Source organism: Zea mays, chromosome 8 (assembly GCF_902167145.1).
Source record: "Zea mays cultivar B73 chromosome 8, Zm-B73-REFERENCE-NAM-5.0, whole genome shotgun sequence".
Classification (NCBI taxonomy): Eukaryota; Viridiplantae; Streptophyta; class Magnoliopsida; order Poales; family Poaceae; genus Zea; species Zea mays.
Window position 1 is genome coordinate 79,772,957 of NC_050103.1, and position 18,872 is coordinate 79,791,828.

Consider the following 18,872-nt stretch of genomic DNA (forward strand, 5'->3'; position numbering starts at 1 on the left):
CATGCGAGGACCATGCTTGATGAGTACAAGACTTCAGACCGATTTTGGGCGGAAGCAATCAACACCGCTTGCTACGCCATCAACCGTCTCTACCTTCACCGAATCCTCAAGAAGACATCGTATGAACTCCTAACCGGTAAAAAGTCCAATGTTTCATATTTTAAAGTCTTTGGTAGCAAATGCTTTATTCTTGTTAAAAGAGGTAGAAAATCAAAATTTGCTTCTAAGGCTGTAGAAGGCTTTTTACTTGGTTATGATTCAAACACAAGGACATATAGCGTCTTTAACAAGTCCACTGGACTAGTTAAAGTTTCTTGTGACATTGTGTTTGATGAGACTAGCGGCTCTCAAGTAGAGCAAGTTAATCTTGATGAGCTAGATGATGAAGAGGCTCCATGTGTCGCGCTAAGGAACATGTCCATTGGGGATGTGCGTCCTAAGGAATCCGAAGAGCCTCCACATGCACAAGATCAACCATCATCTTCAAATCAAGCATCTCTACCAACCCGAGATGAGGATCAAGCTCAAGAGGATGAAAATGAAGATCAAGAAGATGGGCCACCTCAAGAGGAGGACAACGATCAAGGGGGAGATGCCAATGATCAAGACAAGAAAGATGATGAGGGTCCAAGACCGCCACACCCAAGAGTCCACCAAGCAATACAACGAGATCACCCCGTGAACTCCATCCTAGGCGATATTCATAAGGGGGTAACCACTCAATCTCGTGATGCTCATTTTTGTGAACATTACTCTTTTGTGTCTTCTATTGAGCCATACAGGGTGAAAGACGCATTAAGGGATTCGGATTGGGTGTTGGCGATGCAAGAGGAGCTCAACAACTTCACGAGGAATGAGGTATGACATTTAGTTCCACGTTCTAACCAAAATGTTGTAGGAACCAAGTGGGTCTTCCGCAACAAACAGGATGAGCATAGTGTGGTAACAAGGAACAAAGCCCGACTTGTGGCCAAGGGTTATTCACAAGTCGAAGGTTTGGATTTCGGTGAAACCTATGCACCCGTAGCTAGGCTTCAGTCAATTCGTATATTACTTGCCTATGCTACTTACCATGGCTTCAAGTTTTATCAAATGGATGTGAAGAGTGCCTTTCTCAACGGACCAATCAAGGAGGAGGTTTATGTTGAGCAACCTCTCGGCTTTGAAGATAGTGAGTACCCTAACCATGTCTATAAACTCTCTAAGTCGTTTTATGGGCTCAAGCAAGCCCTAAGAGCATGGTATGAATGCCTAAGGGCCCGTTTGTTTCGTTGGAATTGAATTCCATTTTAATAATTATAATTTAGATAAAACTAATTAAGTTTATATATTTATATATGTAATATATTTGAATATTATCCTAAATCATATGAAAGAGATAGTTATATACTATATTTATGTTATATCGAAGTAAGTAGAAAAGTGTGCTATAAGTTGTGCATCGGAAAAATAGTATATAAATCTATAGAATCAATTTCCATCTCTCACCCCATGAATTTGAGATAGGCTAATATGATAACTTTGGAAAGTGGTGGAATGTCACATTCTAAAAAAATAGCCTATTCCATTAGTAAGATTCCAATTCCTCAAAATGAAAGGAAACAAACGGGACCTAAGAGATTTTCTTATCGCTAATGGCTTTTAAAGTCGAAAAAACCGATCCTACACTCTTTACTAAAACAATTGGAAATAATTTGTTTGTATGCCGAATTTATGTTTATGATATCATATTTAGGTATACTAACAAATCTACATGTGAAGAGTTTAGTATGATTATGAGTCAAAAATTCGAGATGTCTATGATAGAGGAGTTGAAGTATTTCTTAGGATTTCAAGTAAAGCAACTTCAAAAGGGCACTTTCATCAGTCAAACGAAATACATTCAAGACATACTCATCAAGTTTGGGATGAAGGATGTCAAGCCGATCAAGACACTCATGGAAACTAATGTGCATCTCGACCTCGATACGGGAGGTAAATCCATAGATCAAACGGGTAAATCAGGCTAATCTAGGGCCCCAATGAAACAAAGGACCCTAAAAAATATGGCTTCGCCTGGCCTGGTCTCATGGGCCATCCTGGTCCATGCATCCATGCAGCCATACAGTCCCTCATCCGACTCTGGCTCTTAATGAACTTTGTCAAACTGTCACTTGAATAAGAAAAACGAATCCTGCAAGGAAAAGAAAAAATGACTCCTGCAATTAACACGGAGCAGGAACCATCAAGAGGAGCCGGAGCCATTAAAATGTTGCTTTTCCTAACTACTCAAACTTAACACAAATTATTACAAAACTACAATTAGTGCCTTTTCTTGCTAAAACATTTTATTAAAAACTCCGAAGATGCTACTCTACATGAAGAACCGAGTCAAATAAACTAGCAAACGTGCTGGAGCATTGCATGACACCCAATACATTTTGGAACCTTAACTCAATATATCATGGCCGGCTGCATAATTACATTTTAAACGTATGCAACCAAAATCACTTATTTTGCATCTACTCATACGATATACATCTCGAACATACAATCAACCAAACAGAATCTCAAATAAAGTCAACACAAACGGTAGCTCAGAACTACATGATGCAGGTAACCAAACGGATAGATAGAGTACCAATTCATTCATGGGCGGGAGTTGTTTTAACTTGTACAAACACATATACTATGATCTACGAGGATACAAAAGGAACATATCAGGTGTGCAGAGACCACCTCTTGGACTCGCGTAAGAGATGGCAGCGTGCTCGTCCCACGCAGAAGCGACAGACACAAGTGCAGTGCCCGCTAAAGAAGTGGAAGCAGTGTTTCTACATTCTACTAGACTGCAACCTATCCCCACTTCAGGTAAGATTAAACACGAACAATTAAATTACCTAATCTAGCTCACATTAAAACCTGAAATAATGCAAATCACGTACCTGCACAGTAACTTTACAATGGAAAGAAAGCTCGCTATCTCAAACCTACAAACCTGAAATAATTAATGATCAGCCAGGCCCAGAATTTGAAGGAGCATATGCACTGCCTTGAACAACCGGTTGTCTCTGCTGATGCTGAGACTGCAATTGCTCTCTGCCATGTTGGTTCCACTGGTCACCAACACCATGAGCCTGTATAGGGAAGCCACCTGAAAACTTGCCTTTGTAGCATGTCTTGGCTACCCAAAAGAAGTATCTTTAGGAGACCTAAGCAGGTTAGACGGCGAGGTAACTGAAGTCTGATTGAGCGATGGCTCACGCTTCTGCTGGTTTACAGATGACAGTACAGGGCTACACGAATCTGCACTCTGTGGCATGGATGTTGGAACCATCTGATTGTGACGGACCTGACCGACGTGCAAGTCTGTCCTACAGTCAGAGTTCATTTGGCGGTTCTGTTGCACCACTGCTCTCCCATTGTTGTTCTGTGGCGGATTGACCTGCCGCTGCTGCAGCTGAGTGGTCAATGTCGATTTAGAACCATGTGGAGGTTGTTGCAAAGCTAACATGGCCTGACTCAAAGAACCACCCTTTTTTAAACCTTGGTTACCAATGTCTGCCACCTTCGTTGGTGACTGAGGCAACGAAGTGACTAGCCTAGGTTGAGGCATTGACGGTACTGGTGTTGTATTGGCAGGGAAATGTCCTTGGCCATGTTGCACCAGTTTTTCAGACACATGGTTTTTTGATGGAGTAGAAGCAGCATTGGTTGGTGTGCAGTCAATTGGAGGAGTCTGGGCCATCATGTTTCCTCGTCCTAAACTCTTCATAAGCTTAGCTTGTTGACTGCCACGGTTCCTTTGTGGCTCATTTTGTCTAGACTGCTGTTGTTCCTGTTGTTTCTTCTGCTTCTGTTGTGTAAAAGTGGCAGGTTGGTTGGGAGATGAAGAGCTATCCGGCAGATTTTGTGCCGCTTGCTGTCGCTGATGCTGTGATTTTGAACAAGGGGCTGAATTGGCAGATGAGGTTTGGCCCTGCTGCAATGTTTGAGTATTACTCTGCACATTGGGTACTGCACTTGCTCCAGAAAGATCACTATGCTGTTGAGGTGCCATATGCTGTTGCATTTGTCTTTCTTTAGCCAAGTGCACAGCATATGCCTGCTGTTGTGAGCTTGAACTAGTTCCCTGGATCTGAGAATGGTGTGGATTCCCAAACATGTGTAACGATTGTGACATCTGATGTGGCCGTTGGGGTTGCTGAACAGGTGGACTCGAGAAAGATGAATTCATGCTGCTAAACTGGATAGTGGCTTGGCCGCTTCCCTGTGAAACCGGCATGTCAAACTCCGACATCTGCCTATGCTCTTCCATACCCTGACCAGGCTACAAGAAAATTTACTATCAGCAATGACACCAAATTTTCGTTAAAAACACACCTCTATAAGCGTAGTTATTAAACGCTTGATGCAAGTGTTGAACCACCATTGAATTCAACTTGTACAACAGACAAGTAATCCCTCCCTAGCTATGATGGCATTACAGAGTACGTGAATATTTTTTTCAAATTTCAGCAGGTAATACAAGCAAGAGTATACAGAACACCAATCAAATGAAACAGACAATAAACATCTGAAACAGAAATTAAACAGCAATTCTATAACAAAAGAAAGGCAGTAAATTGCAAGTGATTTTAGATTTTCTAGATTCATAGATTATGCGACATAGCTAAATATACACTATCTACATAGTTGGAACAGAGGAGTAGCGTGTAAACCACTTTTGAATCAGCGATGGATACTTTTTATCTTGGCAAAAAAAAAATCCTCGAAAATACTAGAAAGGTCTAAGCACCTTTTTTGGTTTACATAAGTACAGTTAGTTGACTTTGTGCAGTAATAAATAGCAAGACGCGTTCAAGTTGAGCATAAAACAGCAAGGTGTGGCAGAGATGGTGGAGAGAGTGGTTAGAAGTATCACCATTCAGCAGTTTCATGCATTTCAGGCAATTTATAAGCATATGAAATGTAAATAGCAACTCACACGAAATGTTTGCATAGGATCATGTGGCCTCAAGATTGAATTGCCAGGACCAGATATGGCTCCAGGATGGACATTTACTGTGTTGAGCACACCTTGCCCACTGTTGGGAAACAGATTTCCAGATGGAACAGCATTTAACATTACTGGTGAACTAATCCTTGGAAAGCCTGGCTTGGCACCAGGCATACCTCGATTTAGTCCTGCCACTGTTCCCATAGCAGGGGCAGATGGCATCATGAGGGCACCTGGACCACAATCAACCCCGGAAGGAGTAGTTCCAGGAGCAGAAACTCCAGGTTCATGAAGATTTCTGTCATTGACCATCTGATTATACTGAATCTTTGGTTGCTCATCACCCTGTAAAGAGATAGGTCTGGGAACACCATATTTCTGAGCATCCCTATACCAGAAATGGCATGGAGAACAACATTACGAACTCTATAACATAGTCCATTTAACACATCTAGGTATTGATCATTTACCTAGGACTACTCAATGTTGAAGGGAACGGTGAATTGTTGCCCAAAACCATAGCAGGAGACCCTGGTAACCTGGAATTCAGATTTGAAGGAGTAGAAGGACCAACAGAACCCTGATGGTTCGGCAGTGTTATCTCGTTTGTTACATCACAGAGATCAAGGGGCCTGTTTAAGTTTAGACAAAATATAAAGACGGCATTTAGATGTTGGTTAATGGGTCTGGAGTTGTAAAAGAAACTACATATATAGCACACAATGGTGACATATTTCAGATATGTCCACAAAAATGAAATTCAAAGCAGTAGTTCAAGTTGGCAATTACGTACGTCAAAGTGCACCCAGAAATGTTGTTCGGACATGCTTGTGAAAGTGTGATAACATGGGAACTATGTGGCTGCATGATTGGCTTGAGCTCCTGGCGATTACCCTTCATGATAAAAGGCATAACCATAAGATATAGTAGAATGCAGTTAAAATTATTAGCAGCGAGATGTAAAAAATACAGTATCAGAAAAAGAGGAAGACTGAAGCTGTGACTGAAGTTCTCTCCCATATTGCCTATCCAGACTTCCTTGAAATTTGCATTTAATTTTCTTGTGCCCCAAGTGGGCACATGTAAAACTGTGTTTGATCGCTACAGCAAGCAGAAATCCCTATTGATTCTATGTAACTAGTTGCAGTTCTTTATTACTAGAGGCTAAAGCTAGTAGTTTTATGGAAGAGTCTTCTGAAGTTTTTTTTTCTCGAACGCGCAGGACAGCTGCACATCTTTCATATAATAGAGAAGAGAAATAGGGTCTAACAAACCAAATACACCAAGCCCGCTATTAAGCCCTTTCTTTCTATCCTTCGGTACTTGATTATAGGCTTTCCTCCACCACTCCGCAAAGGGGAGAACATCAACAGGAGCACAATGACCTAGTCCCAGTGATAGTTCCTTGTTACAATGTCACAAAAGTTTTAACTTTGTGAAATTAACCGTGTGTTAAGAACTCCCATACTGAAACACCAAGTTACATCGACATGCATAGCTTCTATAATAAGTACTCAATTTCACCCCCAAAAATCCTAAACTTTTGCGAGTGAACTATAATTGTTAGACTGTTTATTACTCTGCTCTTGTGTGTGTATAATGGGCCTACAGCCCAGCCCATGTATAGTCCTATCAGGGTTAGAGGAGACCCTATATATATTGTACACAGATTATCAACAAGGAATACTCCATTTTCCCTTCTATTAGAAGGCATCAGACTAGTTTTCCTAGGCAGCCACCATGGTTGGCGCCCCTAGTGCGTGCACCCCTGTCGCCGGCGGCCTGCTCCCTGGCCCACTACCTAGCTGTGCCCCGCCCCACCCCTTTCTATGGCGCAGGCGCGCCCGCCCCTGTCCCCAGCCTGACGGCCTCGGCTCTGCTCCCTTGGCCGTGCCCAGCCTCGCCGCCTATAGGTGTACATTCGGGCCAGCCCACCCGACCCGACCCAAGCCTTTTTGTGTCTATAAACGGGCCTTTTCGTGTTTGCATAAACAGGTCGGGCTCATGCCCACCCATGGGCCGGGACCTCGGTCCAAGCACGGCCCGATGCATTGGGCCAGCCCGAAATTATTTCGTGATGTGTCGTGCTTGGGCCGTGCTTTTTTCCCGTGCTTCGTGAACCCATCAGGCCCGGCCCAAATGTACACTTCTACCACCGCCTTCTCGTCGCTGGCGCGCCCGCCCCCATCCCTTTCACTGGCAGGCTCGATGCCACCCCATGGCCGACGGGCTAGCTCTGGCCTATGCGCCTGCGCTAGCCCCCCTAGCTGATGCGCCCACTCCTACGCCCCTGGCTGGCGGGCTCGACCTTGCACCGACCCCTACCACCATGGCCAAGACAAGCACACTCCCCTCTAGTCGGGCCTTCGGCTCCCGCCTGTCCCTGTTCCCCTGGCCGACATGCGAGCTACTACGCCCGCCCCAGCCCCCTTTACTGGCGCGCCTGCACTCGCCGTCCCTGCTCTGCTCCCTCTAGCCGACGTCCTAGATCCCGCCGTGCTCCCTCCACTCGTTCCATGGTCACCCCTGCTACGGCCACCCCCATGTCGTTGTCTTTGCCTCTCTGGTCCCTCCGTTGTCGTTGTCGTCACCCATTCCACCCTGGCTATTGCACTCGTTGCTGCTAAGTCCATGATCGCTGCGACGTGGGTTGGGAGTGTGCATCAATTCACATCTAGGAGCAGGAGCGAGCTACCGTCGACGCCCTCGCTCGTCATCTTGCAAAGGTTGAGCGCCACCTGGGTGATCCTGCCATCATTGACTTGGCTCTAGAGTACCAGCTGGTCACCCCTACCACTCCCTCGTCAGCGTATGAGGCTACCATTGTCATCAACCTTCACGCTCAAGCGACTGGTGTCCAAAACATCTGGTCCTTGGTTCCCGTCGTCCTCGACCCGACTTCCTCCTACGCCCGCTGGCGTGACCTCGTTCACCTCACGCTGCACTCTCAACGATCATGTCCTCACCGCCATGGCATCCCTTGCTTACTTGTCTTGATGTCGGATGGCCAATGTGCTTCTCTCTTGAATCCTCGATACGATCGTGTGGGGCACGACTCGCCATATCTAGGTTGCCATCAAGAGGCACTCGGGAATCACGAGGGTCATGCTCTCCACCTCGACGTTGTCTTCCATACCTTTGTCCATTGTGATCTCTCTATCACTAAGTATTGTCGTAAGATGAAGGGTATGGTCGACTCCGGCCATGACATCGGCAAGCGCACCTTCGATCGTATGCTCATCCTCAACTGTCTTTGGGGCCTCAACGAGCGCTGCGACCACCTCTGAACCTAGATCATTTGCTCGGTCCCCTTCTCCTTCCATCGGGTCCACAACGATCTTATACTTGAGATCGCCAAGGGAGTACTCCTGCGCCTGTCCTCTATAGCTTCGCCTCTAGAGGGCAGCCCTCTCGCATGACTTCCACTGCCCTTGCCCTCCCAGCGTCCAGCACTATGGCCTCCTACTCCATCTATGGGGGTGGGAGGTGCTCCTTCTGGTGGAGGGGGTTCCAATGGTGGTGGTCACCACCAGTCATGCTAGTGATGGCGGTGGCAAGGGGGACGCTCCCTAGCGCTCTTCCTAAAACCCGTGGATCGGCCGCATCTCTATGTGGTCTGGTCCGATTGCGAGTGGACCTCTGCGGGCACTGAACAGCCCCTAGTCGGCTCACCTGATGATGCCTGGACTAGGTACCCCCTCGCCCACACCCCTCATCGTCCCCTTAACCACTGCTCCTACACCTGCCACCCCACTCGGTCCCGCCTGACCCTATGATCTGGTGAGTGGGAGCAACAATCCCTTGCTAAATTATTTAGCATGATGACTCTGACTCCATCCATTGTCACTGACTAGGTGGCTGACTTCGGCTTCCGCCTGCCACACCACTCTAAATGTTGGCATAGTCTCTTTGTTCTACCCACCTCTCCCATGTCACCCTTCTTCTAACGCTGTCGGCAACAGGACTATTCTCCTAGACACCTCTGTAGGTGATTCGGTTCTCCCCGGGCCTTTTCATCTCCGCAATGTTCTTGTGCCCCCCAACACGACTAATAACTCTTGCTCCATTAAGTTTGATTCTTTTGGCTTGTCCGTGAAAGATCTTACCATCTAGCGCCTCCTCGCCTGTACACCATGCAGCTGCATGCACCCACTCAACCACCTCTTGCTTCCGCTACATCAGTACATCACCACCCTCACCTTCACTGTCGCAACCACATGCCTGACTGCTTCCACTACATCTAGCATTTGGCATCGGCGTCTTGGTCACCCTAGTCCTGATGTTTTGTCCAAGTTGTGTAGTACTTCGGTCATCTCTTAACTAGGGGCACATCTAAGCATCTATACCACGCCTGTCAGCTAGGTTTGTATGTTCGACTTCCCATCTCTAGCTTCTCTTCTCAGGTTGTGCATATTTTTTATCTCATACACTATGATTTGTGGCCATCCCATGGTATCAGTGTCTCTGGTTATAAGTATTATCTTGTGGTTCTTGATGATTACTCTCATTATTCATGGACTTTTCCCTTGCGTTTGAAATCTGACACGTTTCCAACTTTGCACTTCTTCGCTTGGGTTTCCACACGCTTGGGTCACACTATCAAGGTTGTCCAGTGTGACAATGATCAAGGTTGGTGGTCCGCTCCTCGCTACACCGACCCTGTACAAGTCTATCGGCGACGCACACGGGAGGGTACCCCACCCTACTCCCGAACTAAGCTGATGGTGTACCACCCCCTCATCTCCATCGCCACACCCATCACGTGCACCCCATGGTGACACGTTGGGCCGCTGGGGTTCTTCGCCCTGTCGATCGCCCCGTCCTCTCTGTCGTCCTCTTCGACTATCTCACCCATGTCGTCTTTCGTTCATCGTGCCCTCGTTGATCCTCATTATCGTCGTGTTATGGAGGAAGAGTATGAGACACTACTTACCAACCACACCAGGGACTTGGTGCCACATCCTCCTGGCAGCATGTGGTGACTGGCAAGTGGGTCTGGATGCATAAGCGGAAAGCCAATGGTTCTCTGAATCCGTAAAAGGCTCGCTAAATTCTCTAGGGATTCACTCAGCGCCCTAGGATTGACTGTGATGAGACTTTCATCCTAGTGGTGAAGCCTGCTACCGTCCGTGTTGTTCTCACGCTGGCTCTCTCATCTTGGCCAGTCCATCAGCTGGACATCAAGAACGTGTTCCTCCATGGTACTTGCCGAGACAGTATATTGCAGCCAACCTGTTGGGTTTATTGACCCTACTCATCCTGATATGGTCTACAAGCTCAACATGTCTCTTTATGGTTTGAAGCGAGCCCCTAGAGCGTGGTACAACAGGTTTGCCAATTATCTAATCTCGCTGGGATTTGCTAAAGTCAAGTCTGACACCTCTATATTCATCTGTCGGCGCGGCAGTGACACTGTGTACCTCCTGTACGTTGATGACATTATGCTCACTGCCTCCTTCGACCTCCTTCATCAGATTATCAGGGCTCTTCAACATGAGTTTGCGATGAAGGATCTAGATCCTCTTCGTCATTTTTAGATATTGTTGTTCAGCCACGCCTGGATGGCTTGTTTCTTCAACACCGTCAGTACACCTTGGATATCTTGGAGCAAGCTAGCATGCTAGACTGCAAGCCCTATGCGACTCCAATGGGCACGCATGCCAAGGTCTCCAGCGATGGGCCTCCACTAAGTGAGCCCACTGCCTACTGGAGCCTTGACGGTGCTCTTTAGTACCTCACCTTCACCCGCCCCGACATTGTGTATGCGGGTCAGTAGGTTTGACTGTCAAGAGGATACCCCGGTATCTTCGGGATACTGTCGACTACAAGCTTCTTCTTTGGCGCTCCTCCACACACGAGCAGTGTGATATCCTGGCCCCGGTGGATGGGATATCCTGGCCCAAGGCTTAATAGAATTAATAGAGTACTCATATCAACAAGATGCATCTTCTTTTTCGGAAGCCTAACTCGAAAGAACCTCCAAGTTAAACGTGCTTGGCTTGGAGCAATTTGAGATGGGTGACAGACCGGGAAGTTTTCTCGGGTGCGCACAAAAGGCTCGTGTTGGTCTGTGGGGACAATATATGATCCTAGAGAGCTGCCAGGAGTAAGTACCGTCGGTCCAGGGATTGGACGGGGTGTTACAAGCTGGTTGTCTACACTGACGCTGACTAGGCCAGGTGCCCGGACACCAGTCAGTCCACATCACGCTATGTGGTGTTCCTAGGGGGCAACCATGTCTCCTGGTCCTCCAAACGACATCTTGTAGTCTCTCGCTCCATTGCTTCATGCATGGCGAAGGCGAGCTTCTCCAGGAACTCCATAGCCCTCCTCACCAGGAGCACGCTTGTCTACTGCTATAACATCAGCGACATCCATCTCTCCGTCAACTCTTTCCAACACCAACGCATGAAGCATGTCGAGATCGATGTGATATCCTGGCCCCTAGGATGGAAATATCCTGACCAAGGCTTAATAGAATTAATAGAGTAACCATACCAACAAGGTGCATCTTCTTTTTCAGAAGCCTATCTCGAAAGAACCTCCAAGTTAAGCGTGCTTGACTTGGAGCAATTTAGGATGGGTGACCGACCGGGAAGTTTTCTCAGGTGCGCAAGAGTGAGGACAAAGTGCGCACAAAAGACTCGTGTTGGTCTGTGGGAACAATATATGATCCTAGTGAGCTACCAGGAGTAAGTACCGCCGGTCCAGGGATTGGACGGGGTGTTACAATCGATCTTCACTTCGACCGTGAGTGTGTTGTTGTCGGTGACGTTCGTGTCCGACAAATCCCGATGACCTTGTAATTTGCTAAAATCTTCACCAAGGGCCTTCTGTACTTGGTGTTCTTGGAGTTTCGATCAAGTATCAACATCTGTCGTTGCTAGAGTATCGATTACAGAGGGTGTTAGACTACTTATTACTCTGCTCTTGTGTGTGTATAATGGGCCTACAACCCAACCCATGTATAGGCCTATTAGGGTTAGGGGAGACCTTATATATATTGTACACAGATTATCATTAAGGAATATTCCATTTTCCCTTCTCTTACAATAATAAAAACAAATGTGCAGCGCAATTTACCAATCCGCCATCAAAAACATATTTAGAAAGATAAGAGAAAATAATAACCTGTCTACGTCTGGCATGCACTTGTTGCATGAGTAGTATAATTTTTTCAAAATGTGCCTTGAGATTCTCTTCGTCAAATGGTCCTTGAAGTCGCTCAAATAATTGCCTTGCGCTACCCTGATGAACATACAAATACCCACGTTAAGAATGTTAAGAGACTCAAGAGTATGTACTCTGTAATGCGCACCTCCAAATAAATCTCAGACATTATAATGGTGTTGATAAAAGCAGACTCAATTTTAAGAAAAGCATGGCAGGAGCTAAAAATCAAAGGTTCAATGTTATATCTGTTTGAGTTGCATCCCACATACATGGCAGGCAGTAAAGAGTACCCACAAAACAAGATGGCGGAAGAACATGCCTTTGGAATGCCCGGCAATGTATTATGGTAATGCTGAGATGAACCAGAGTCTTCTGCACTGTCAGCACCATCACCAGAGCTTCTATCCAAAAGAACCTTGTGGCGCTCCTTGCACTCTTTAGGCTGCCTATGTACACACTGCAGATAGAGAAAAAATACAAAAAAGCCCAAGATTCAATTTGGTGAATAAAACAAATGGTGATCAAATTATTATGACAAAAAATAATGCTACAAAAACATTAGAGAATATACGGATAAAAGTAGCAACTAACCTACTGCAAACAAGGCAGACACATAAGCACATAATGGAAACAAACATACTAAGTGTAAGAATGTGAAGACTAGTTGTATTGCATAGAAGATGGATACAAATATATAGACACAGAACCCTAACCCTAATGGGTCGGAAGCCCAATAGTGGTGCCAGCCCAACTACACATACATGGACAATAAAGACACACACTATAACATACCCCGCAGTCGCAACGGGAGCACCACAAACGATGAGATTGGAACAGAAGCCAAAGGTAGGAGCTGACGGGTTGAAATCCCCCCGCAGTCGCGACGTCGTGAGGGTGTGAGTGTTACGGCTGGAGTAGAGACCGGTGTGCACTCCATGTAGATGATAGCTCCTGGATGCCAAGGTAGCCAAAGTCGAGGTGGCCGTGGTCAGGAGACACGCAGCAGTGGCCTCGTTCTTCGAAGGGTCGACGTTCGAGCGTCAACTATCGGCGGAGAGACATAACAAAAGAAGAGCAGCAACATCGTGGACCTTCTTGCTTCTCTTCCAGTCGTCGGGGAGCCCCGCTAGGGAGGCCGGCGATATCGTGCGTCTGCGACGGTCAGGGTGGTCGCGCCCGCGGCACAGTAGAAGGGGTAACGGCGGATCCGACCGGGAAGGCCACGGCAGCAACAAATCCAACCATGAAAACAGCAATCCACCCAAAGCGATGGATCCGACCGGGAAAGCCGCGACAGCGACGGATACAGTTGTGGCGGCGGCGAAGAAGGGGTGGGCGACAGGTCGGATCCAGCCGGGCAGGGGCCTGTGCCAGGCTTGGCAAGGGGTTTGACGCCGATGGGAGAAGGTTGAAGGGGGAGGCTGCAGTAGGCCCGGCGACGGCAGCGCCACGGAGAGGAAGGGAGCGGCCTGCTGACCGGTTGGCGGCGGTGGATCAGGCGGCTAGCAGCGCAAGGAGGCGCGGCGGCGGTGGAGCAGGCGGCCGGAGAGGCTGGCCGCACAAGAGAGGGGGGTTGTGCCGACGAAGGGGAGAAGGGTCGCGGCGCCACCGATGGCAGGCACACGAGCATGGGGGGGCCACCCTAGGGAGCGGCGCTGTCACGAGCCTAGTGGCCGCGAGCGGGTCGATGGTCGAAGGGAGAGCCGGTGGCCCAGAGGAGCTCCAGATGGACTCGCCGGCGGGCGCACCGACTTGCGCGCGTAGATCCAGGCGACACACAGGGCGGAGCTCCGGCGGTGTGTGCTAGGCGACAGCGGCGTAGATCCGCGACCGGATGGCAGTGGCGGCGTGGATCCGGGCGCCAACAGCGGGGAGCGCGGCCAGGGGTGGTGGCGTGACCTAGCAGGGGAGGGGCGCGCCAGGAGCAGCGGTGCGCCATGGACGCTCGGAGGGGGGCAGGGGCGGCCGCGCGCGTGTGCTAGCAGCGAGGATGTAGGCCGCCGGAGAGGAGGGGGTGGGAGGTCCCGACGGTTGGGATGGTTGCTGCACCCAAGACGGAAGGACGAGCCTCCCGGGGACGACGGTGCACGAGCAGCTGGAGGTAGGAGAACAAGGGTGGTGAATGCTAGCTTGGAGAAGAGGAAAACCTAGCTGATACCATGAATGTGAAGACTTGTATTGCATAGAGGATGGATACAAGACACAGAACCCTGACCCTAATGGGTCGGCAGCCCAATAGTGGTGTCAGCCAAACTACACATACATGGATAATAGGAACACACACACACACACTAAGTGCTACACAACCAGAAAACATGTTGAACGTAGGTATTGTAAGTAAAAAAAGCGAGCACACTGCATGTTTAGTGACATGACAAAGCATGTTACATAGAAAAAAGGCCTGATTATCACAGTAAAATACCTTGAACTGCACGATGTTGTTGATTGCGTCACTAACTAGTTCCCAGTTTTGACCCATATCATGGACAAGGACAACAAGTGCCTGAAATATTCAAGATATTTAGCTATCACCACAAATCATACTCAAAAATAAATATATAACTTCAAACCCAAAAGAACCTGATCCTCGAAGTTTGACCATCCACCAGAAGTCATCTGCAAAGCACAAAACAGTTTCATAGCAAATTATGGGAAAGATTACCTTCTTGTGAGAAAAAATTATCGGAAAGAAGATTCTACTTGTGAAGCATGTGGTGCCCAAACAATATGATGCTTGAATGTACACAATACAAGTGAAACCTTAACAGAAACAATTCTAATGATTCTGATGCAATAATCCAACCATGCGCCCACAATAAAAAAAACAAATTAAGGGCTAGTTTGGGAACTTCATTTTCCCAAGGGAAAATGAACTAATTTCCCTTGGGAAAATGGAAATCCCTTAGAAAAATGGGGTTCCCAAACTAGTCCTAAAAGGGAGAAAAAGAAGAGTTAAAGGAATGCCACACATTCATCTACCAACACTTCGACTGATTAGACTACACTATGAAATGTGTTGAGTAACATCTATCTGGTGATCCCCATTATCTAAACCCTAAACCATAAACCATAGAAAACAAAATTCTCACTTTAGACCACAGAAGATGGGTTAGGAACTGCTTGCAATAATTCAACCAATAAGAAACCATAAAAGGTAAGACGAGGCAGCGACAAAAAATTTTGACCACATTGTCTTTCTTATCCTTAGTCTATCAACAACTTTTGTCAGCAATCCATTTCTATTTTTCCTAGTTTCCCCATTATGCAACTAACTGCATGAGCCTGACTAGACCAGTCAAGGACACACATTGACAAAAGTAGCTTACTGCTCTACTAGTAGTAGAACCACAGAACCTAGCAAATGGACTATATAATTTGTACCATTACCGGTGTGTTTGGTTTGGCTTTTGGCGTTTGCCCCCTAAAAACCAAAAGCCAGACCAAAGGGCTGGATCCAAAAAGCAACTTTTTCTAAAAGTCGACTTTCTCGCGGTGCAAAACTGAAAGCACCTGTGGACCTGATTTTAGCGGATTTTGGATGAAACTATGAAAATATATATATGGAAGAACTTTTAGCGACTTTTAGTGATTTCCACCAAACGGGTTTTTGCTTTTTAACAGTGGCTCCCAAAGCCTGCCTCACCCCAGCTTTGCCCTGGGCCCTAGAGACGATGCTTCCAGCGCCAGTCTCGCCCCATTGTCAATTTGGGCCCCTGAAGACGATGATGCCTGGGTCTGTCTCGCCCCACCCTCAAGCTGGGTCGCATAAGATCGTGCCTTCTGTGCATGTCTCGCCCCAGCCTCAAGTTGGGTCGCTGGAGATGACCCCGGCTGCTATCTCCCCCCCTTGAAGATACTGGGCCGCCTGAGATGGCTATGCCTGAGCCTGTCTCGCCTCAGTATCTGCCTGGGTCGCTTGAGACGGCTGAAACCTTACAGATAGAGCCAACTAAATCTCTGAAGGTCTATTACCGCAGAGGGTCAAGAGCGAATCAATCTCAAGACAGTCATCAAGTTGGAACAGGAAGAGATTTGCTTGTGATAGAAAATGGGCATGAACCTGATCCAGGACCTGACGCCTTGACAACCATGGGTGCTCCGTCTGAGACAAGAAAGGATGAGTTCCTCAACAAAATCTGTAGAAGACCTGATGTTTTTCTGTTGATACCAAACCGAAACAGTAAGAAAGCAGTTCTCCCTCTCCAACATCATATGCTGCTGCGCCAAGACGGAGCCGACACGTCGCTGGAGCAAGGGTTGAATTCAGCATGCAAGATTGGGGTGGCAGGGCCACCAAAAAGGCCATGAGGGCCCTGCAGATCATCACTGAAGATGAAGGCATCAGTCAGGAAGCCCTGATGACTTATGCAGAGCTTTTCAAGCACCCACTTTCTCAGAAGCAGGAAGAGGCCTTGTCAACCCTTTTCGGGTGGTCCACGCCACCAGTTGTGCTTGTTTAAGCCTATGTTCCTCCCCCCTTTCTTGGTGGTAGTGTTTTGTAGACTGTTATCCATGAATCCAAACAAAATTTTATTCTAGAATGTGAGAGGCCTGAACTCCTCTGTAAGGCAAGACTCGGTTAAAGAGCTAGTGGACTCTTCTCAGGTGGATGCTGTTTGTGTCCAGGAAACTAAAATGCAGAGCATTTCAACAAGATCTATCATCTCCATGCTAGGAGCTGAGTTCTTTGACTATGTTTATCTGCCATCAATTGGTGCAAGTGGTGGCATCTTGATCACTTGGAAACGACATATAGGTCATACAGGGCAGCAAAGAGTTGATAATCACAGTGTTTCAGTTCAATTGGGCGGGGAACAAGGGTAGGCTTGGTGGACCAAACTTGAAGGGTTTCAGGAGGCAGTCCATTCAGCCTGGGTCTCAGTTGATGCTGTCGGATGCCCTTTCCAGACTCTCGAGAAGCTAAGAGTGACAGCTAGAAGATTGCAAGGTTGGAGTGACAAGCAGATTGGGCATGTAAGATTGCAGCTAGCCTTGGCAAAGGATTCGCTGCATAGGCTGGAGGTGGCACATGACGAAAGACCCCTCAACCCAGCTGAGATCTGGTTTAAAAACCGGCTCAAAAAACAATCATTGTTGTTGTCCTCTTTTAAACGAACCATGGCAAGATTAAGGATCTCATGGCTCAAAGAGGGGGATGCAAATACAAGGTTCTTCCATATTGAAAAAGAATTTTGAAAGCCATGTTGGTTGATGGAGATCGTATCCTAACCAACCATATTGAAAAAGCGGCAGCAATGGATCAGTTTTATACAAACCTCATTGGACAATGTGGAAACAGGGAAGGACAATCGACCTGGAAGCCCTTGGCCTACCTAGACACAATCTGGCTGATCTGGACTCCCCTTTTTCAGAACAAGAGGTTTTGGAAACCATTAGAGGCTTGCCTTCGGATAAGGCCCCAGGACTGGATGGATTCACAGGGCGTTTCTATAAAGATTGCTGGGATACTATTAAACAGAAGTTATGGCTGCTGTTAGGGCTGTTTGGAGCAGGAATTTCAACAACTTCAGCAAGCTCAACACGGCCTTTATTACCATGATACCGAAAAAAGATGGGGCAGAACAGGTCAAAGACTTTAGGCCTATTAGTCTTGTGCACAGTTTTGCAAAACTGATCACTAAGATGCTTGCTAACCGGCTAACCAAAAGGCTAAATGAGTTGGTTTCTCCGATTCAAAGCGCATTTATAAAGGGGAGGTTCATCCAAGGTAATTTCATGTTAGTACAACTAACTGCAAGGCTGTTACACGAACAAAAATTGTCCCGCCTGCTCCTCAAACTTGATATCACTAAGGCTTTTAACTCAGTTTCCTAGCCCTTCCTAATTGAAGTCATGCAACAGATGGTTTTGGTCATATCTGGAGGGATATTGTTTGTGGGTTATTGGCTTCCTCCACTACACAAGTGTTGCTCAATGATTCCCCGGGGGAACATATAGCCCATAGGAGAGGGCTTAGACAGGGAGACCCTCTTTCCCCCATGCTATTAATCCTTGTTATGGATGTTCTTGGCCTACTATTCTCTAAAGCGGAGGAAGCAGGTTTGCTACAACAGTTATCTAGAAGAATGAAGCTCCATCAGATTTCTATTTATGCAGACGATGTGACTGTGTTTTTACATCCTACTGCTGAAGAAACTTCTATTACTATAGGCATCCTGCAACTTTTTGGAGATTCTTCTGGCCTCGTAAATAATGCACAGAAATCAAATGTCTATCCTATCCAATGCCCGAGGAGACTTTGCTGGAAGTCCAGAGCTTGCTGCCTTGTGAGATGGCAACCTTCCCCTGCAGGTATTTGGGGCTCCCTCTATCCTTACATAAGCTTTCTAGGCAGCAGTTCCAGCCCTTTGTAGAAAGAATTGCAGATCAACTCCCCATCTGGAAAGCTGACTTGATGACCAGAGCAGGAAGGAGAATTCAGGTGCAACATGTTCTCACAGGCATGATGATTTATTTAGCGATGGCAATTGACATTCCCCAATGGGCCTTAGATGCCATTGATAAGATATGGTTTTCTTTGGAGAGGTAGAAAGGAAGCAAGGGGAGGACATTGTTTGGTGGCCTGGGGAAAAGTGTGTCGACCCCTTCAACTGGGAGGCTTGGAAATCTCTAGTCTCCCAGAGCTTTGTTGGGCTCTCCGCATGAGATGGTTGTGGCTACAGAAAACAGATTCGGGGCGGCCTTGAGCAGGCCTTCCCAT

At 47.2% G+C, this 18,872-nt stretch overlaps 1 protein-coding gene across 25 annotated transcripts in view; it reads right to left on the reverse strand.

Moving 5' to 3' along the window:
* Positions 1-1,800: 1,800 nt before the first annotated feature.
* Positions 1,801-18,872, reverse strand: part of LOC103637041 (chromatin modification-related protein EAF1 B) — a 53,101-nt gene continuing 36,029 nt past the window's right edge. For 9 of the 25 annotated variants that reach the window (XR_002264701.3, XR_002264699.3, XR_002264698.3 and 6 more), the window contains 9 exons: positions 14,732-14,767; positions 14,574-14,654; positions 12,471-12,608; positions 12,110-12,226; positions 5,772-5,872; positions 5,449-5,610; positions 4,967-5,366; positions 2,978-4,309; positions 1,801-2,173 (listed from right to left, as the gene is read on the reverse strand). Coding sequence is in view for 10 of the 25 variants with exons in the window: in XM_035961725.1 (XP_035817618.1) it covers positions 3,164-4,309; positions 4,967-5,366; positions 5,449-5,610; positions 5,772-5,872; positions 12,110-12,226; positions 12,471-12,608; positions 14,574-14,654; positions 14,732-14,767 (2,181 nt within the window). In the remaining 15 variants the exon portion in view is untranslated. Of the gene's footprint in view, positions 4,310-4,966; positions 5,367-5,448; positions 5,611-5,771; positions 5,873-12,109; positions 12,227-12,470; positions 12,609-14,573; positions 14,655-14,731; positions 14,768-18,872 lie in introns of all 25 variants that reach the window. The other 16 variants (XM_035961725.1, XM_020543416.3, XM_035961724.1 and 13 more) reach the window with 5 other exon arrangements.